This window comes from Theropithecus gelada, chromosome 2, assembly GCF_003255815.1.
Source record: "Theropithecus gelada isolate Dixy chromosome 2, Tgel_1.0, whole genome shotgun sequence".
Taxonomy (NCBI): domain Eukaryota; kingdom Metazoa; phylum Chordata; class Mammalia; order Primates; family Cercopithecidae; genus Theropithecus; species Theropithecus gelada.
The window spans coordinates 82,627,176-82,649,052 of NC_037669.1; the positions used below are offsets into that span (position 1 = coordinate 82,627,176).

Consider the following 21,877-nt stretch of genomic DNA (forward strand, 5'->3'; position numbering starts at 1 on the left):
TTCTACAGAAAGATAATTTGCTTTTACAAACTACCAGGAAGTTTTACTTGTTAATTCACTCACTTAAATGACATTTTAGAGCACCTCCTGTGTGCCAGACACAATAGTGTAGGCTGTACTCTCATTAAAACAAACAAAAAAAATTACGTAGCAACTGACACATAGAAGGTGCTGAAATATTTGTTGAATGAATATGCTGTTAACACACCAGTAGAATTTATTCACTTCCCTAATTTAATTTTGGCACATAGTATTCTTGTAGGCTATTATCGTTAGATGTAGTATGCATTGTGCAGCTTCAAACAGCAAAATTGCACATCTTTCTCCCAGGGTACTCACTAAATGCACACACCTTAACTTGTTTGGTTTTGCCAAATAATTCCTGGAAGTGCTGTGTTAACAAATAGCAAATCTAGAAGCAAGATAAATTATATTGCTAATTAGTTACAATATTTATTTGTAACTAATCCCCTAGGATGTCACTAGGGGACACTTGAAGACTTAATTCTCTTGCTGAGAGTGTTTCCATGAATCTGTTTTCCAACAGATCTAAATTTCCAGTCTTGCAGTTTTCCATAATTTGAAGATCCTGATTTCCTGGTCCCCTTCCAAGGAAAGGCAGTTAGGTTAAAAAAAACATAAAACAGAAAATACGCCCCATTTATTTGAGTAATGAATTATTGTTGTGACAGGTAATCCTAATCCCTCGCAGCTCAGCAACTGCCTCTCCTGGCAACCTTCACCCAGGCCCTCCAGCTGGGGCCCCCACAGTTTCCATGGCGACGGCGTTGTTTCCACCCGGTCAGCGACCGCCCTTCTCCAGCTACTCGACTGAGAGCCGGTGGCGTTCCGGACGTTTCTCCCTCGTTATCCCCCTTCCTTCCACCTGAGGAGAGGCTCTGACTGTCTCTCTCTCTCCCTGTCGTCTGCGCAACGGGGAAGTAGTGAGAAACAATCAGGTACTTGTTCTCTGCTTTTCTCTTCCTTTCCTTCCCAGGGCAGGTATCGCGATTTGGGTGCCAACTTAAACACTTTCTAAAGGCAGGAATCTCCAAATCCTGTAGGTATTCATGACAAATTTAGTTGTTATCACAGTACAATTTTTTTTTTTTTTTTTTTTTTTGAGACGGAGTCTCGCTCTGTCGCCCAGGCTGGAGTGCGGTGGCGGGATCTCGGCTCACTGCAACCTCCGCCTCCCAGGTTCAAGCGATTCTTGTGACTCAGCCTCTGGAGTAGCTGGGATTACAGGCGCCCGCCACCACGCCCGGCTAATTTTTGTATTTTTAGTAGAGATGGGGTTTCACCATGTTGGCCAGGCTGGCTCGAACTCCCGACCTCAGGTGTTCTGCCCGCCTCGGCCTCCCAAAGTGCTGGGATTACAGGCGTGAGCCACCGCGCCTGGCCCACAGTAAAATTTTTGAGCATTTACATGACATTTTTAGATTTGCCGTGCATTAAGTATGCCTATTTTTTTGCTTGATCATAGCATCACTTTCTTGGAAGGCAGCAAGACTAAGATATCATATTGATGTTTAAGAACATTAATAATTGGCTGGGCGCAGTGGCTCACGCCTGTAATCCCAGCACTTTGGGAGGCCGAGGCGGGCAGATCATCTAAGGTCAGGAGTTCGAGACCAGCCTGGCCAACAAGGTGAAACCTTGTCTCTACTAAAAATACGAAAAAGTAGATGGGCGTGGTTGTGCGCCTGTAGTCCCAGCTACTCGGGAGGCTGAAGCAGGAGAACTACTTGAACCTGAGAGGTGGAGGTTACAGTGAGCCAAGATCACGCCATTGCACACCAGCCTGGGCGACAGAGCAAGACTCTGTCTCAAAACAAAAACAAAACAACAACAACAAAAAAACACAAACCATTAATGATGTTAAATATCAGCTTTTACTGGGAAGGGGATCATCCCTTAACAACTGGATTTGTGGTGGTGGTGGTGGTGGTTTGCATCTAGGGAAAATTTTCAACCCAGAATGTTAGAGCTGTAGGGATATTTACAGAGCATCTAATTCAATTCCTTAATTTCATCCATTAGGAAACAAGCCCTAAAGGGGAAGTGACTGGCTCATTGCTTCATAAGTGGGTTGTAGAGTTCTAACAGGAATCCCTGCCAACTTACCTCAACTGTCATTCTGTAGACTAATGCCATACTTGGGAGGAAGATCCAAAAGTGTCTAGAATTTTATTTTTGGTATTGATATGTTAGATATGTTATGAATATATCGAGGCTTGCTGACATAATAATGGCTTTGTGAACTTTTTCTCCTCAGAGTACAGAGTATTTTAATTTTTGGGAGATCAAGATGTCAGATGCAAACAAAGCTGCCATTGCAGCAGAAAAGGAAGCTCTGAACTTGAAGTTATCCCCCATTGTCCATCTCCCAGAAAACATAGGCGTTGATACACCAACACAAAGTAAGCTGCTAAAATACAGAAGATCCAAGGAGCAACAGCAGAAAATTAATCAGTTAGTGTAAGTAGCATATTAGTAGATAATTCTTGCTTGGAATTCAAGTAAAATGATTAGTGTTCATATTCTCATAAAAAGTTTTAACTATGGAGGTTGTTCATGGGTAAAATACTGTTTTCAAGTTAATTAGAAAAACAATTGAAAAGTAATTGTAATGGTAGCAAATATTATACACTGTACACCGACAGACATTGTTCTTATCGCCTATACTTCTTACAACAGTCCTATAAGGTAGGTACTATTGTTAGCTCCATTTTTTACATGAGTAAACTGAGGTATAGAGAATTTAAGTAACTTGCCTAAGGTTGCACAGCTGGGATTTGGACCTGGTTGGTCTGGTTCTAAAGTTCACATTCTTTAAGCACCACACTATTCCTCCTCTCAATGTATTATAACCATACTGATCCCTGAAAGTAAAATCAAATAACTGAACCTCTACAATTTGAACAAAGAGTTAATAAAATATCTTGAAACTACTTATATTTGAAATTTTTTTTGCTACAAAAGGAAACATAGTTCAACATCCTACTCACCCCCAACCCCCAATTTAGTGGAAATTAAAGATAATTTAGGTACCTGCTGCCAAAGGCTGTGATGAGGTTGGTTCAGTTCAATTAGTTACTGAGAATTTCTGAGACACCTGATTCTGCTGGTTTCTAGGGATAAATAAAAATACATGGATTTCATTTACAAAATTCCAAGCCAACACTTAAACTATAAAATGAGAATTTTCTCTCTGGTGGATTTCTGTTTCCCTTTCTACATTCTCTTTCCTTTCTTGGTTGGCCTCATTTAAAAACATTTTTTGCAGCTAAGTATCGTTGCCAATTTAATAATTTTAATTTTTGCTAATTTTACTTTCCTTACAATTAAGCAGGTCTATTAATCACATAACTTCTTTAACTTTATATTTGTATTAGTCCAGCAATAATTTACTCATATTTAAATATACATTTATAGGGTATATAAACTAATATCAGTGCATGTACTATTGGGGATGCTTACGTATTCAAGCCTTAGACAGAAAAAAAAAAAAAAAAGATTACATGTCTGTAATCTCAGCATTTTGGGAGGCCACAGTGGGAGGACTGCTTGAGCCCAGGAATTTGAGACGAGTCTGAGCAAGGTAGTGAGACCCTCATCTCTACCAAAAAAAAAAAAAAAAAAAAAAAAAATTAGCCAGGTGTGGTGGGGTGTGCCTGTGGTCCTAACTACTCGGGAGGCAGAGGCAGGAGTATTGGTTGAGCCTAGGAGGTCAAAGCTGTAGTGTGTGAGCTGTGATGGCATCATTGCACTCCCAGCAATGAGCAATGGAATGAGACCCTATCTCAAACAAGCAAACAAAAATAGTCTTAAAAAGAGAGACCGGGTGCAGTGGCTCACACCTGTAATCCTACCTCTTTGGGAGGCTGAGGTGGATGGGTTGCCTGAGGTCAGGAGTTCGAGACCAGCCTGGCCAACATGGTGAAACCCATCTCTACCAAAAATACAAAAAATTAGCTGGGTGTGGTGGCAGGTACCTGTAATCCCAGCTACTCAGGAGGTGGAGGCAGGAGAATCTCTTGAACCTGGGAGGGGGAGGTTGCAGTGAGCTGAGATCGCACCACTGCACTCCAGGCTGGGTGACAGAACGAGACTCCGTCTCATAAAAAAAGAAAAAAGAAAAAAAAAAGAGAGAGAGAGATGAAGTCCTCCTTCATTCCTAAGATTCTATTCAGTGTTTCAGTAGATTTAGAGTAGAGAAGGGAGTTCTCTAGGAATTATACATTGTTCCCTTTTTTTTCTTTTTTTCTTTTGAGACAGGGTCTTGCTCTGTCACCCAGGCTGGAGTATAGTGGCACCATCTCAGCTCACTGGAGCCTTCACCTCCTGGACTCTCGTGCTCCTCCCATCTTAGCCTCTCAAGTGGCTGGGACTACAGGCATGCACCACCACACCTGGCTAATTTTTTGTATTTTTTGAAGACACAGAATTTCGCCGTGTTGCCCAGTCTGGTCTCAAATTCCTGGGCTTAAGTGATCCATCTGCCTTGGCCTCCCAAAGTGCTGGAATTACAGGCATGAGCCACTGCATCAGGCCTAGATTGTTTTTACTCCATAACTTTTCATTATCTTGCATTATCATGTTGAACTACTTGCAGTTTCACAAATATACTGTATTTCAAAAATATACAAATATACTGTATTACAGTTTATACACAAATAAACTGTATACAGTTTAGAGATGTGCTCTGCAATTTCCCTCACTGCACTGTCTGCCTGAATACTTATCCTAGTTCTTCCAGGTTTAGTTTATGGATCACCTCCTCTAGAAAGCCTTCTCCTAATCCCTTTCATGTACGCATTTCTCTCACATCAGTTTATTTAGCAGATAGTAAGTATCTGCTGTTACATAGATGCTTGTTACTGAGGAGACCATAGAAAACACAACAGATGGTGGCTCACGCCTGTAATTCCAGCACTTTGGGAGGCCGAGGTGGGTGAATCACCTGAGGTCAGGAGTACGAAGCCAATCTGACCAATATGGCGAAACGCTGTCTCTACTAAAAATACAAAAATTAGCCAGGCGTGGTGGCGGGCACCTGTAATCCCAGCTACTTGGGAGGCTGAGACATGAGAATAGCTTGAACTGGGGAGGTGGAGGTTACAGTGAACTGAGATCAAGCCATTGCACTCCAGCCTGGCGACAGAGTGAGACTCCATCTCAAAAAGAAAAAAAAAAAGAAAAAAAAAAGAAAAAAAAAAAGAAAACAACAGAAAGGATTGTGTCTTTAAGTCGTTTGTATGCTAGTGAGAGGAAACAGGTAGTAAACATATAAAAAACAAAAAGGGCATGTTAACCTTTAAGATGATGATAGATGCTATGAAGAAATAAGGCAGTGGGGCCGGGCGCGGTGGCTCACGCCTGTAATCCCAGCACTTTGGGAGGCTGAGGTGGGCAGATCACAAGGTCAGGAGATCAAGACCATCCTGGCTAACACGGTGAAGCCCCGTCTCTACTAAAAAAAAATACAAAAAATTAGCCGGGTGTGGTGGCCGGCACCTGTAGTCCCAGCTACTCGGGAGGCCGAGGCAGGAGAACCACTTGAGCTTGGGAGGCGGAGCTTGCAGTGAGCCAAGATCATGCACTGCACTCCAGCATGGGTGACAGAGCAAGACTCCGTCTAAAAAAAAAAAAAAAAAAACGAAATAAGACAGTGGGATAGAGAGAAGATCTTCCCAGGAGCAGGAAAGGCCTGTGGAGGTAATATGTAAGTAGAGATCCAGAGAATGAGAAGACTGTCATCTAAGTAAACGTGAGAAAAGCTCTCTAGCAAAGGGGATAGCAAGCATGAAATCCCTGAAATATGAATGCTTTCAGTACATTCTAGGAACTGACAAAGGCCAACATCTCTAGAGTATCATGAGCCTGGGGAAAGGTAGTATCAGATGAAGATGGAGAAGGAGGTGGGAGCAGATAGTGTAGGGCCTTGTTGGCCATGACAAGGAATTCAGATTTTATTTTTAAGTCCAGTGGAAGCTACTAAAATGTTTCAATCAAGGAAGTGACATGGAACCTGATTTACATTTAAAAGATATCACTCCTGCTATTAAGAATAGACTGAGGTGGAGGGGAAGAGAGCAGGAATAGGGGGACACAAAGAGACCAGGGAGGATGCCACTACAGTAGCATAGTTGAGAACTTATGGTGGTTTGGATAAGGCTGGAGACAGTGGAGGAGGAAAGTAGGTTTAGAAGAGATGTGTGTCAGAGGCAGAATCAGTAGGATTTGCTGTTGGGTTAGCTTTGGTAGCTAGGTGGATAGTAGTGCCATTTATAGAGAATTGAGGAAGTCCAGGAGGTGGAGGTAAAAAGCAATAATTCTCTTTTGGAGCTTAAGTGCCTGTGTAACATTTAAAGGGAAATACATTAATAGCAGTTGGATATATAAGAGAAGTCTAGGCTGGAGATGTAAAAATTTGGGAGTCACCAGCATGTAGATGATTTTTAAAGCTATAGGGAATTGTTGGAATCACAGAGAGAGCAAGAGCGAGAGCTAGGCAAGAGAGAACACAGGGGAGAGCACAAGTGAGCAAGTGAGCTAAGGAAGGCAAAAGGCCTAGGGCGAAAGGTTAGATGTGTGGAGAAAAGTCAACCAGCAGGTAGTGTAAGTATGACTGATAAGACAAGAGGAAAAGCAGAAGAGCAGGATGTCATAAGCACAGAGTATGTTGTAACACAATGTACTTTTATTTTCTTTGTTGTCTTCTCCACTTTGGCATGCTTAAGGAGAGGGATCTCAACACGAATCACAGGGTTTGGCATGTTATTGTTGACGAATGAATGAAGGGATGAATGAATATTTAAGGAAGATCCTTGCCTTATTGTGCTTTATACAGATCTGTAAGTAGTACAACTTTTATTTTGGTGCTTAATTTAAAAATACTGCCTCAAAATTACCTGAAGCATAGTGCTGTATTAATACTGAGATAAGAATTGCTATGCATTTCTTTGGGAAAAATGCATTTTGAATTATTGGTTTTGTTTTATTTTTCCTGGATATGTTCACAATGTTAGGTTCATTTAAAAGAAAAAAAAAGTTACTTCAGTCAGCGCTCACTTTGCTAAACTTTACCTCTTACTGAATTGCACTTCTTTTTTTTCCTTCTCCTTATTAATAAGCTCATTCTTTGAAAACTAACTTTATCTTGTGTGTGTTTCTTTTGGCTACTTTCAAAAACTTTAAGTATGTTTGGTTTATTCTCCTTGGATTTCAAACTCATTTTTAGCTGGCCAAAGGTCTAATGCAAAAACTTTCAGCCGGGCATGGTGGCTCAGGCCTGTAATCCCAGCACTTTGGGAGGCCAAGGTGGGAGGATCACAAAGTCAGGAGACTGAGACCATCCTGGCCAACATAGTGAAACACTGTCTCTACTAAAAATACAAAATTAGCTGGGCGTGGTGGTGCGTGCCTGTAGTCCTAGCTACTCGGGAGGCTGAGGCAGGAGAATCACTTGAACCCGGGAGGTGGAGGTTGCAGTGAGCTGAGATGGCGCCACTGCACTCCAGCCTGGCGACAGAGCAAGACTCTGTCTTAAAAAACAAAAATACAAACAAAAAAACAAAACAAAAACAAACAAAACCAACAACAAAAAAAAACCTTTCAGAAACCATTTTTTAAAAAATACCTGATAAAATTAAAGTTTTTTAAAAAAACTGGAAACATATCTTTCTGGATGGCCATGGACTTTGGGATTCTCCATCCCCTTGCTATCTACTCCTGTTAGATGATAGGAGCACAGACTTCCCTATTTCAAAGGTGGAATGAAGTCTGTGGATAGAAGGAGTTCCTGGGGTGAGGTAGGATGTAGAGTCATGGGCAGAAGTGGGCCCCCTACTAGGACCAGTCCCTGGGAACGCTTGGCTGAGCCAGTAACATTTTGTAGCTTTCCAGAGTCTCAGGAAGGAGCCTGCCTTCTTCCTTGGCTACTACCTCACCTCTTGATTCAAGCCAGTTTCTCTCCTTTAGTGCATGTGGTTTCTCACCCAGTCATTTGAAATTATGAAGTTTTTATTTATTTATTTGATTTTATCACAAAATGTTTTTGTTTTAGTTTAGCTATGATTGTTCATGCTTTTGCCACCGCCCCCGCTCCTTTTTTTTCTGAGACAAGGTCTCACTCTTCTGCCCAGGCTGGAGTGCAGTGGTGGGATCTCTGTTTACTGCAACCTCTGCCTTCCTGGCTCAAGCAGTCCTCCCACCTCAGCCTCCTGAGTAGCTGGGTTTACAAGTGTGCGCCACCACACCTGGCTAATTTTTGTGTTTTTTGTAGAGACGAGGTCTCACCTTGTTGCGCAGGCTGGTCTTGAACTTAAGCGATCTACCTGCCTTGGCTTCCCAAAGTGCTGGGAGCCACTGTGCCCAGCCTGTTTGTAATTGCTAATATACAAATCAAAAATACTCAGGGAGTGAAAATGCTCACTTGTATGTTCTTCCCAGCTCTTTTTATTTATAGCCAGTAGGAGAAAACACACTCCAGAAATTGTTGCTATGTTAAAGGGTGGCATTTATATATAAAGAACAGGAAGTCAGGCATATTTATGTTGGGATAATTACAGTGCAAGGCTAACTATGACTAGTGCCAACTAGCATACCAAAGTATAAGGTAAATTCCTTGAAGGCAGCAATCACTGAGAGCTAGACTCTTTAGGGAGAAATGACGGATGAAGGGAAGCCTGGCCAAGGTCTTGAAGATTAACAAAGAAAGGAGGAGGATATCCAGGCACATTTTCTACTTCATGTTGACGGTGTGGCCTGCCCCTCCACACCTGTGGGCGTTTCTCGTTAGGTGGAATGAGAGACTTGAGAAAAGAAATGAGACACAGAGACAAAGTATAGAGAAAGAAAAAGTGGGCCCAGGGGACCAGCGCTCAGCTTACGGAGGACCCACACCGGCACTGGTCTCTGAGTTCCCTTAGTATTTATTGATAATTATCTTTACCATCTTAAAGATAAGGGAGTGGCAGGACAATAGGATCATTGAAGGGAGAAAATTAGCAGTAAGTCATATGGATAAAGATCTCTGTGACATGAATAAGTTCAAAGGAAAATGCTGTGCCTTGATATGCATATGCAAACATCTCCATAAACCTTTTAGCAGCATTGCTCCACCAAGTCCCGCCAGCAAGTCCCACCTTATGCCGTAAGGCAGTTTTCTCCTATCTCAGTAAACAGAGCATACAATCGGGTCTCACACGGAGATATTCCATTGCCCAGGGACGGGCAGGTTTTTTAACCAGCAAACTGCCTTCAGGAACTTGTTTAACAAAGACACATCCTGCACAGCCCAAAATCCATTAAACCTTGAGTCACCACAGCACATGTCTCTTGCAAGGACAAGGTTGGGGGTAGGGTCACAGATTAACAGCATCTCAGATACAGAACAAAATGGAGTCTCTTATGTCTACTTCTTTCTATATAGACACAGTAACAGGCTGATCTCTCTTTTCCCCACATCATGTGAGAAAGTCTTAGGAGTTTTAGTTTAGTACAGGTTTAGTAAGATTCAACAGGGAAATGAGGCTGCTCAAAAAGGCCAATTCAGTTTTAGGATACTTTAATAAATGTAGCATGTATAGGAAATGGGAGAGAAAATTTTCACTCTGCACTGGTCAAACATATGGAATTCTGGGGTCACACTTTAAAAGGGACTTTGAGTGTTCACTTTGGCAGCACATGCACAAAAATTGGAACAATACAGAGAAGATTCATAAGGTGTCTGCGCAAGGATGACATACAAATTTGTGAGGTGTTCCACATAAAATAAAAGGAGGGACATTCATAAACCAGAATAGCTGCAGAGGTATCCTAGTCTATTTTTTATTACTATAACTGAATACTAGAGACTGGATAATTTATAAAGAATAGAGGTTTAGGCCAGGTGTGGTGGCTCACACTTGTAATCCCAGCACTTTGGGAGGCCAAGGCGGGCGGATCATGAGGTCAGGAGTTCAAAACCAGCCTGGCCAACACAGTGAAACCCCATCTCTACTAAAACAAAAATTAGCCAGGCATGATGGCAGGCACCTGTAATCCCAGCGACTCAGGTGGTTGAGGCAGGAGAATCGCTTGAACCCGGGAGGCAGAGGTTACAGTGAGCTGAGATTGAGCCACTGCATTCCAGCTGGGTGATAGAGCTAGACTCTGTCTCAAAAAAAAAAAAAAAAAAAACAATGTCTGGGTGTGGTGGCTCATGCCTGTAATCCCAGCACTTTGGGAGGCTGAGGCAGGAGGATCACCTGAGGTCGGGAGTTCAAGACAAGCCTGACCAACATGGAGAAACCCCATCTCTACTAAAAATACAAAATTAGCTGGGTGTAGTGGCACATGCCTGTAATCCCAGCTACTTGAGAGGCTGAGGCAGGAGAATCACTTGAACCCAGGAGGTGGAGGTTGCAGTGAGCCGAGATCATACCATTGCACTCCAGCCTGGGCAACAAGAGCAAAACTCTGTCTCAAAAAAAAAAAAAAAAAAGAATAGAGGTTTATTTAGTTCACAGTTCTAGAGATTGGGAAGTTCAAGAGCATAGTGCTGACATCTTGTAAGGGCCTTCTTGCTGAGTGATAACATGGTGGAAAGCATCACATGGTGAGAGGACAAGAGAGAGCTTGCTTTTATAACAAAGCCATTCCAATGATAATAAGCCCACACCTTTGATAGTGACATTGATCCAATCATGAGGGCACAGCCCTCATTAATCCATTAATTCATTCATGAGGACAGAGGCATTAAGTTTCCAACACGTGAACTTTTGGGGGACACATTTAAACCATCACAAGAGGAGAGTGAGGAAATTTGAAGGAAGCTAATTCACTTAATTAGAGTATAGCCTCTGCCATCAATCAGGCCTGAGTTCATATACCATCTCTGCAGCTTATTAGCCTTGTGAATTTGGCAAGTTATGTAATTTATCTTCATGTTCCTATCTGTAATATGGAGATATAAATAGTGTGTATGTTTTAGGAATGTTGTGAGGATTAAATGAATATAAAGATCTTAAGCCTATGCCTAAAACATAGTAAACTCATAATAAGCAGTAATTCATTGACAGGAATAATTAAAGGAACCAGATAAGTAAACATGGACAAAGAATATAACTTTTTCTGTATAGCTTCAGACACTAGAAGTTACAAAGATACAGCTCAATATAAGAAATTTGTTTCTAAGAATATGAGCTAGCTGGCCAGGCATAGTGGCTTATGCCTGTAATCCCAGCACTTTGGGAGGCCAAGGCGGGTGGATCATCAGAGGTCAGGAGTTCGAGACCAGACTATCCAATATGGTGAAACCCCGTCTCTACTAAAAACACAGAAATTAGCCAGGCATGGTGGCATATGCCTATAATCTCAGCTACTTCGGAGGCTGAGGCAGGAGAATCACTGGAACCTGGGAGGCAGAGGCTGCAGTGATTAGAGATCACAGCACTGCGCTTCAGTCGGGCAACTGAGCCAGACTCTGTCTCAAAAAAAAAAAAAAGAGTTCGCTAACAATAAATTGGGTTGCCTCAGAAAGTGATCATGGTAGTGGGGTGGGGGAACAGAGCAAGATGGTGTAATAGAAGGCTCCACTGAACATACCCCCCAACAGACACAAAATTTAACAACTGTCTATGCACAATAAAACACCTTTGTAAGAACCAAAAATCAGATAAGCACTCACAATACCTGGTTTTAACTTCATATTACTGAAAGGGGCACTGAAGCGGGCGGGAAAGACCATCTTGAATTGCTGACACCAATCACCTCCCATCCCAGCAGTGGCTGTGTGGCACGGAGAGAGAATCTGTGCACTTGGGGAGGGAGAGTGCAGTGATCGTGAGACTTTGCATTGAACTCAATGCTGCCCTGACACAGTGGAAAGCAAAACTAAGCTGAACTCAGCTGATACCTGGCCACAGAGGGAGCATATAGGCCAGCCCCAGGCAGAGGAGAATCGCACATCTCAGTTGTCAAAACTTGAGCTCCGGCAAGCCTCATCATGGAGTGCTAAAGTACCCTGGGGCCCTAAATAAACTTGAAAGGCAGTCTAGGCCACAAGGACTGCAACTCCTAGGTGAGTTCTAGTGCTGAGCTGAGCTCATATCCAGTGGACTGCAGGGGCACATGACCTACTGAGACACCAGCAGGTGCCGTTAAGGGAGTACTTGTGCCACTCCTGTCCTAACCCCAACCCCAGGCTGCACAGTTTGCAGCTCCAAAAGAGACCCTTCCTTCTGTATGAAGAGAGGAGAGGGAAGAGCAAAGAGAATTTTGTCTTGCATCTGGGATACCAGCTCAGTCATGGTAGAATAGGGCACCTGCAGAGTCATGAGGTCCCCATTCTGGGCCCTAGCTTCTGGATTGCATTTATTGGCACATCGTTGGCCAGAAGGGAAACTGCTGCCTTGAAGAGAAAGACACAGTCATAGCAGGACCCATCATTAACTGACTAAAGAACCCTCGGGCCTTGAATAACCATCAGCAATACTCAGGCAGTACACTGTGGGCCTTGAGTGAGACTCTGAGACAAGCTGGCTTGTCTGAAATTATCCAGGTAAGGCCAAGCACATTCACAGCTGTGTTGGCTATGGTGAGAGACACCATCTGCTTGAAAAAAGCAGAGGAAAAAGTAAAGGGAAATTTGTCTTGCATCTTAGGTACCAGGTAGGGCACAGTGGGGTAAAGCACCAAGTGGGCTCTTGGGGTCCGTGATTCTAGGCCTTGGCTCTTGTGGCATTTCTGGACCTGCCCTGGGCCAGAGGGGAGCCCACTGCCCTGAAGGGTGAGTCCCAGGCCAGGCAGCATTCACCACAAACTGACTGAAGAGCGCTTGGGCCTTAAATGAGCATTGGGAGTAGCCTGGCAGGGATCCCTATGGGCCTGTGGTGTTGGTGGCCATGGGGTGAGGTTCCTCTGCCTGTGGAAAGGCGGGGGAAAAGTGGGAAGAACTGAGTCTCATGGTTCGAGTGCTAGCCCAGCGGCAGTGTAATAAGACACCAGGTAGATTTCTAAGGTTTTTGACTCTAGTCCGTAGCTCCCAGTTGGGATCTCTGGACCCACCTGGGGTTTGCGGAACTCACCACCTGAAAGGGAGGGACAGAAGCCTGTCTTGCTTCACCACCTGCAGATTGTAAAGACCTACGGCTTTGAGTGAACATAGGTGGTAGCCAGGTAGTGGATACAGTGGGTCTTGGGCAAGACCCAGTGCTATGCTGGCTTCAGATCTGACCCAGCACGGTTGAGTGGTGGTGGCCATAGTAGTGCTTGTGTCATCCCACCTCCAGCTCCAGGCAGCCCAGCACACAGAGAGAGGCTGTGAATGTTTGGGAGAGAGTAAGGGGAAAAAAACAAGAGTTTCTGCCTGGTAATCCAGAGAATACTTGTGGATCTTATCCATGACCACAAAGTGATACTTCTATGAGTCTGCAAGAACCACGATGTTACTGGGCTTGGGGTGCCCCCTAATGCAGAGATGGCTTAGATCACAACACCCAAGTCCCTTCAAATGCCTGGAAAGCCTTCCTAAGAAGGACAGATACAAATAAGCCCAGACTGCGAAGACTACAGTAAGTACCTAACTCTTCAGTGCCCAGACACTGAGGAACTTCTACAAGCATCAACGCCATCCAGAAAAACATGACCTCACCAAACTAAATAAGGCACTAGGAACTAATCCTGGAGAAACAAAGATATGTCACCTTTCAGACAGATAATTCAAAATAGCAGTTTTGTGGAGACTCAAAGAAATTCGAGATAACACAGAGAAAGAATTTCAAACTATATCAGATAAACTTAAGGAGATTGAAATAATTAAAAATCAAGCAGAAATTCTGGAGTTGAAAAATGCAATTGAAATACTGAAGAATGGATCAGCGTTCTTTTAATAGCAGTTTTAATGACAGAATTGATCAAGCAGAAAGAATTAGTGAACTTGAAGACAGGGTATTTGAAAATACAGAGGAGACAAAAAAAAAAAAAAAAAGAATAAAGAAGAATGAAACATGCCTACAAGATCTAGAAAATAGCCTCCAAAGGGCAAATCTAAGAGTAATTGGCCTTAAAGAGGAGGTAGAGAAAGAGACAGGATAGAAGGTTTATTCAAAGAGATAGTATCAGAAAACTTCCCAAACCTCGAAAAAGATAATTGACATTCAAGTACAAGAAGGTTATCAAACATCAAGCAGATTTAACATTTAACCCAAAGAAGAATTTTTTTTTTTTTTTTGAGATGGAGTGGAGTCTTGCTCTGTCACCCAGGCTAGAGTACAGTGGTGCGATCTCAGCTCACTGCAACCTCTGCCTCCTGGGTTCAAGTGATTCTTCTGCCCTAGCCTCCTGAGTAGCTGGGATTACAGGCACATGCCACCACACCCTGCTAATTTTTTTGTGTTTTTAGTAGAGATGGGGTTTTGCCATGTTGGCCAGGTTGGTCTCGAACTCCTAACCTCAAGTTATCCACCTCCCTCAGCCTCCTAAAGTGCTGGGATTACAGACATGAGCCACCATACCTGGTCCCTCAAGGCATTTAATAATCAAACTCCCAAAGCTCAAAGAGAAAGAAAGGATCCTAAAAGCAGCAGGAGAAACAAGTAACATACAATGGAACTCCAGTATGTCTGGCAGCAGACTTCTGTGGAAACCTTACAAGCGAAGAGAAAGTGGAATGAGATATTTAAAGTGCTGAAGGAACCTTAGATTACTGCATCTGGAAAAAATATGCTTTAAACATGAAAGAGAAATAAAGACTTTCCTAGACAAACAAAAGCTAAAGGATTTCATCAACATCAGACCTGTCTTACAAGAAATGCTGAAGAAAGTACTTCAATCAGAAAGAAAAGGATATTAATGAGCAGTAAGAAATCATCTGAAAGTACAAAACTCACTGGTAATATTAAGTACAGAGAAAAAACGCAGAATATAACACTGTAACTATGGTATGTAAACTACTCTTTAAGTAGAAAGACTAAAAGATGAACCAATCAAAATAATAACTATAACAATTTTTCAAGACATAGACAGTACAGGTGTCAAGCAATGGGCTTCTCTCAGGACATCTGGCATAAGTGCTGCAAGACAGGGGCAAGAGTAAGCCCTCCCACAAGAAGTGGAAGTATTATCTGGAGTGCCCCGCTGCCAACAACAAGATTGGCCCCCGCTGCGTCCATACAGTCCGTGTGCAGGGATGTAACAAGAAATACCATACCTTGAGGCTGGATGTAGGGAATTTCTCCTAGGGCTCAGAGTGTTGTAGATACAAAACAAGGATTATCAATGTTGTCTACAATGTGTCCAATAACAAACTGGTCCATACCAAGATGCTGTTGAAGAACTGCATCATGCTCAGTGACAGCACACTCTACTGACAGTGGTGCAAGTCCCAGTGTGCATTGTCCCTGGGCAGCAAGAAGGGGGCCAAGCTGACTCCTGAGGAGGAAGAGATTTTCAATAAAAAACAATCTAAAAAAATTTAGAAGAAAAATATGATGAAAAGAAAAAGAATGCCAAAATCAGCAGTCTTCTGGAGGAACAGTTCCAGCAGGGCAAGCGTCTTGCGTGCATCACATCAAGGCCAGAACAGTGGGGCCCAGCAGATGGCTATGTGCTAGAGGCCTGGAAGTTGGAGTTTTATCTTTGGAAAATCAAGGCCCAGAAAGGCAAATAAATCCTCATCCTTTCTGTCTTTGCTTATGTAATAAAGGTGTTTATTGTTCTGTAACAAGAAAAAAAAAAGACATAGAAAGTATCATAAGATATAAATAGAAACAACAAAAAGTTAAAAAGCAGGGTGATGAAATCAAGGTGTGTAGAGTTTTTATTACTGGCTGGGCACGGTGACTCATGCCTGTAATTCCAGCACTTTTGGGTGCTGAGGCAGGTGGATCACTTGAGTCCAGCAGTTGGAGACCAGCCTAGGCAACATAGAGAAACTCTATCTCTACAAAAAATACAAAAAGTTAGCTGGGCATGGTGGTGCATGCCTGTAGTTCCAGTTACTCAGGAGGCTGAGGAAGGAGGATTGCTTGAGCCCAGGAGGCAGAGGTTACAATGAGCCAAGATCATACCACTGTACTCCAGCTCAGGTGTCAGAATGAGACCCTGTCTAGAAAAAAAAAAAAAAAGTTTTTATTACTTTTCTTCTTTTTGCTTATTTGTTTGTTATCCAAGCAATATTAAGTTGTTATCAGCATAAAATAATGGGTTTTAGTATTTGCAAACCTCATGGTAACCTCACAATGGATACACAAAAAATAAAAAGCAAGAAATAATATCATACCACCAGAGAAAATCACCTTCAATAAAGGAAGACAGGAAGGAAGGAAAGAAGGAAGAGAAGATCACAAAACCAGAAAACAAATAACAAAATGGCAGGAGTAAGTCCTGCCATTACACTGAATGTAAATGGCCTAAGCTTTCCAATTAAAAGACACAGAATGGCTGAATGGATAAAAAAACAAGACCCAGGCCAGGCATGGTGGCTCACTCCTATAATCCCAGCACTTTGGGAGCACACCATGACCAGCCCAACAGAATTAATATTGTTAAAGTGTCTTTACTACCCCCCAAATATCTACAGATTCAATGCAATCTCTATCAAAATACCAATGACATTCTTCACAGATATAGAAGAAACAATCCTAGGCCGGGTGCACTGGCTCACGCCTGTAATCCCAGCATTTTGAGAGGCCAAGGCGCGTGGATCACCTGAGGTCGGGAGTTCGAGACCAGCCTGACCAACATGGAGAAACCCTGTCTCTACTAAAAATACAAAATTAACTGGGCATGGTGGTGCATGCCTGTAATCCCAGCTACTCAAGAGTCTGAGGCAGAAGAATTGCTTGAACCCAGGAGGCGCAGGTTGCGGTGAGCCAAGATCATGCTATTGCACTCTAGCCTGGGCAACAAGATTGAAACACTGTCTCAAAAGAGAAAAAAAAGACCTAAATCTAAGGCTATGAAACTACTACAAGAAAACAACTGGGTGAAACTCTCCAGAATATTGGAGTGGGCAAGATTTCTTGAGTAATACCCCATGAATATAGGCAACAAAAGCAAAAATAGACAAATGGGATCATATCAAGTTAAAAAGCTTCCTCACAGCAAAGGAAATAACAACGTGATAAGACAACCCATAGAATGGGAAAAAATATTTGCAAACTACCCATCTGACAAGGGATTAATAACCATAATATATAAAGAGCTCTAACAACTCTAATAAGTTTGGATGTGTGACCCCACTGAAATCTCATGTTGAATTGTATTCCTCAGTTTTGGAGATGGGGCCTGGTGGGAGGTGATTGGATCATGGGGATAGATTTCTCATAAATGGTTAAGCACCATCCCCTTGATGCTGTCCTCATGATAGTGAGTTCTCGTGAGATCTGGTTGCTTCAAAGTGTGCCTTCCATCCCTGCTCTTGCTTCTGCTTTCACCATGTGACATGCCTGCTCTTCCTTCACCTTCCACCATGATTATAAGCTTCCTGAGGCCTCCCCAACAGCAGATGCTGCTATGCTTCCTGTGCAGCCTGCAGAACCAGAAGCCAATTAAACCTCTTTTCTTTATAAATTACCCAGTCTCAGGTATTGCTCTTTTTTTAAAATTTCCTTTTTCTTCTTTTGTTTTTGGAAACAAAGTCTCACTATGTTGCCCAGTCTAGTTTCAAACCCTTGGGCTCAAACAATCCTCCTGCCATGGCCTCCCAAAGGACTGGAATTACAGGCATGAGTCACCACACCTGTCTTAGTTATTTATAGCAATGCAAGAATGGCCTAATACAAATTCTGTAGGAAAAAAAAATCTAATAATCCGATTTAAAAATAGGCAAAAGATCTAAATGGGACATTTCTTAAAAGAAGACATGAAAATAGCAAACAGGGGTGGATCTCCTGAGGTCAGGAGTTTGAGACCAGCCTGGCCAACATGGTGAAACCCTGTCTCTACTAAAAATACAAAAATTAGCTGGGCGTGGTGGTGGGTGCCTGTAATCCCAGCTACTCAGGAGGCTGCGGCAGGAGAATCACTTGAACCTGGGAGGCAGACGTTGCAGCAAGCTGAGATCGTGCTACCTGCACCCCAACCTGGGTGACAGAGCGAGACTCTGTCTCAAAAAAAAAAAAAAACTTTGGGAGGTCGAGGCGGGTGGATCACGAGATCAGAAAATTGAGACCATACTGGCCAACATGGTGAAACCCCATCTCTATTAAAAATACAAAAATTAGCTGGGCGTGGTGGCACGCACCTGTAGTCCCAGCTACTTGGGAGGCTGAGGCAGAATAGCTTGAACCAGGGAGTCGGAGGTTGCAGTGAGCTGAGATCACGCCACCACGCTCCAGCCTGGCGACAGAGCCAGACTCCGTCTCAAAAAACAAAAACAAAACAAACAAAAAACAAACAAAAAACAAAAAAATGATTTGGAAACAACCTAAGTGTCCATAAACAGATGAATGGGCTGCTCTGTCTATGGAGTAGCCATTCTTTTGTTTCTTTACTTCTCTAATAAACTTGCTTTAAAAAAGAAAACAAAAACAAAGAACCCAGATGAATGGATAAAGCAAATGTGGTACATACACATAATGGAGTGCCATTCAGCCATAAAAAAGAATGAGAACCTATCATTTGCAACAACATGGGTGGTCATTATGTTAAGTGAAATAAGGCAGGCACAGAAAGACAAACATTGCATGCTTTCACTTATCTGTGGGCACTGAAAATTAAACTCATTCACTTATCTGTGGGTGCTAAAAATTAAACTCTTTGAATTCATGGAGATAGATTATAGAAGGATGGTTACCAGAGACTGTGAAGGGTAGTCGGGGAGAAGAGGGAGGGAATTGGGGATGGTTAATGGGTACAAAAAGAGAAAAAGGGCCGGGCACAGCGGCTCACGCCTGTAATCCCAGCACTTTGGGAGACCGAGGCAGGTGGATCACTTGAGGTCAGGAGTTTGAGACCAGCCTGGCCAACATGATGAAACCCCATCTCTACTAAAAATACAAAAAATTAGCCGGGCCTAGTAGCCTGAGCCTATAATCCCAGCTACTTGGGAGGCTGAGGCAGGAGAATCGCTTGAACTGGGTGGCAGAGGTTTTGGTGAGTCGAGATCATGCCACTGCACTCCAGCCTGGGGGACAGAGCGAGACTCTTGTCTCAAAAAAAAAAGAGACATAGTATTTGCTAGCATGACAGGGTAACTATAATAAAAAATAATTTAATTGTATATTTTAAAATAACTAAAAGAGTATAATTGAATTGTTTGAAACACAAAGGATAAATGCTTGAGGCGATGGATACCCTATTTACCTTGATATTATTATTATGCATAGCATGGTTGTATCAAAACATCTCATGTAACCCATAAATGCATACACCTACTATGTACCCACAAAAATTTAAAAAATAAAGTCATGACTGCCACCTCTCTTCCAACATCCCCACCCATCTCACAGTACTTCATGGTTCTCTCAAGCTGTGCCCCTGGAGTCCCAAGGGTACAGCTTGATATTGCTGAGAGGATTCATCTATCAGGTAAGGTACTAAACTAGATATGCAAGATCATTTCCAGATATGCTATTCTGATCATTCATTCAACAGATTCTTATTGAGCTCCTACATCTTGATGGATACTATTTAAGTGGTGTGGCGAAAGCAGTGAGCAAAACAGACATGGTCCTTCTTTATGCCATCTACCAATCTATGGTTTTATGGCTCCAGTGGATGCCCTTTCCTTCAGATTTTTTTTTCTTTTTTTTTCTTTTGGTTCTCTTCTTACCTATCTGATGGTATCTCCTTTGCTCATTCAATTGTTGTTTTTCCTCATTCCTGTCATACTTGACACCCTCCAATCTTTTCTGAATTCTCTTTTAAATTCCCTTGTATGCTTTTTTCTTTGGCCATCTCTTCTAGTATATCTAGCCTTATAGACTATTAGATTTGTCTTCCTAAATATGTTTCCAAGCTCAAAACCTCTCGATTACTCGCCATTGTCTATTGGATTAAAAAGCTTGTTTTTGAGGCCTTTAGCTGGATATTTCAATCCACTTCTCCAGACTTATCTCCACTTGACACTGTCACCTTTGGGTGGATTGGACGACCCCTGCTTCCTTTTTCCTCCTTTGATCCTTTCCTTGCCTTCCTGTTCCTTGGGGTCTTTGTTTTTTAGATCCCAGGAAAACTATGTCTCCACCTGAAATCCTCTCTTTCATTTAAAGCTCATTGCTAATGGTAACATGTGTATGTGGCCTTCACAGAGGAAAGTGAACTTGTCCCCTCTCTGAACCACAGGGTACCTGTATGGCACTCTGTTTTTCTTCTCAGTCAGTTCATCAGTCCTTGAGATTTGTTGTTATATTTTAATAGGATCTAGTATTGTTATTTGCATAATATAGGTATTCAGTAAATATTTATTGACAGATTAATGGATTACACAATAGGATTATACAACTTAATTTAAAGAGAAAATTATATCTTATGGATGTAAAAAATCTATAAGCAGTTTTGAAGGTAAACTGTTTCTTGAGCAGCTACTATGTGCCATGTACTGTTCTAGGCACTGAGGATAACCACAGTGAATAAAACAGTTTACAAAATATTGTATAAAAATGATGGTAAGTGCTTTGAAGCAAGATAAATGAGGATAAAATGGATGGATAACGAAGGAGATGCTACTTAACATAGGGGATACAGGGAGGCTTCTCTGACAGACTGGCAGACATTTGAACAGAGATACATATAAGAGCCCACTATCCATTGGGATTAATTTTAAAATGGTCAGTAAGTTATACTTGAAAAAATTTGATTTTGATTTTTATTCTCACCCTGTTACATATATATGCATTATTTAAAAATTAAGGTCTCATTGATAATGTCTATTGGGATTTGTTTCTCATAAAAAAATACAGTAAGATAACTCTTGAATGTCTCTTAGTATAGTTGGAAAAATGCTAAAATTGTAATGTTTTAGTAACTTACGATAATGTTATCAAGAGAGTCATATTTCTAACTATAAATTTCAGAATTGATGGAGCCAAAAGAAATTTAGACAGAACACTGGATAAAAGAACACCTCTATTACCACCACCTGATTATCCTCAAACTGTAAGTTTATGTTTTCTCTTTAAAAAGTTTATCCTTAGATCATTTTAATTTGTAGTTAAGACAATCTCAATATAACCGGTGTTTTTAAAAGGAATAATAAATATATTTAAAACTATATATTTAATTTTTAAACAATTTAAATTAATTTTAAAATGTTCTCCTTGATTTAATTATATCTTGTTTGTTTTTGACAGATGACCAGTGAAATCAAAAAAAAAGGAGTGAGTTCAAGTTTTTATATTTCTTGTTTGAAAATGTTAAAATAAGTTATTGCAAAGTAGTTTCTTCTAAGACCACCTGCTAAGTCCCATTCTAGAAAACAAATAAATTTAGAAACTGAGGTTTTTATTTTCTTTTCCCAAGGGAACAAACATGGCATGAACAACAATATGGCAATATAGATTTTTGTTTTGTTTTGTTTTAGACAGGGTCTTGCTCTGTCACCAAGGCTGGAGGGCAGTGGTGCGATCTTGGCTCACTGCAGCCCCACCACTCGGGCTCAAGCAGTCCTCCCACCTCAGCCTCCTGAGTAGCTGGGACTGCAGTCACATGCCACCATGCTTGGATACTTTTTAAAATTATTTGTAGAAATGAGATATCACTATATTGCCCAGGCTGGTCTTGAACACCTGGACTCAAGTGATCCTCCCACCTTGGCCTCTCAAATTGCTAGAAACACAGGTGTGAGCCACTGTGCCCGACCAATATGGGTTTTAAGAATTACATTTTTGTTGGCATTCACTATTTGCAGATTAATTATGTAAATATTTTCATTCTTATTCCAAAC

The 21,877-nt window shown here is 41.9% G+C and overlaps 1 protein-coding gene, 1 non-coding gene and 1 pseudogene across 2 annotated transcripts in view; all 3 read left to right on the forward strand.

Moving 5' to 3' along the window:
• The first annotated feature begins 811 nt into the window (after positions 1-811).
• DNAH12 (dynein axonemal heavy chain 12) overlaps positions 812-21,877 on the forward strand; it is a 234,294-nt gene continuing 213,228 nt past the window's right edge. The window contains exons 1-4 of the mRNA XM_025377349.1: positions 812-959; positions 2,279-2,481; positions 21,009-21,090; positions 21,285-21,311. Coding sequence (XP_025233134.1) covers positions 2,312-2,481; positions 21,009-21,090; positions 21,285-21,311 — 279 coding nt within the window. The 5' untranslated portion in view covers positions 812-959; positions 2,279-2,311. The remainder of the gene's footprint in view (positions 960-2,278; positions 2,482-21,008; positions 21,091-21,284; positions 21,312-21,877) is intronic.
• On the forward strand, positions 9,675-9,781 carry LOC112619847. Its single transcript, XR_003118346.1, has one exon. It is a non-coding gene; the product is annotated as a U6 spliceosomal RNA (small nuclear RNA).
• Positions 15,031-15,658, forward strand: LOC112618562 (annotated as a pseudogene).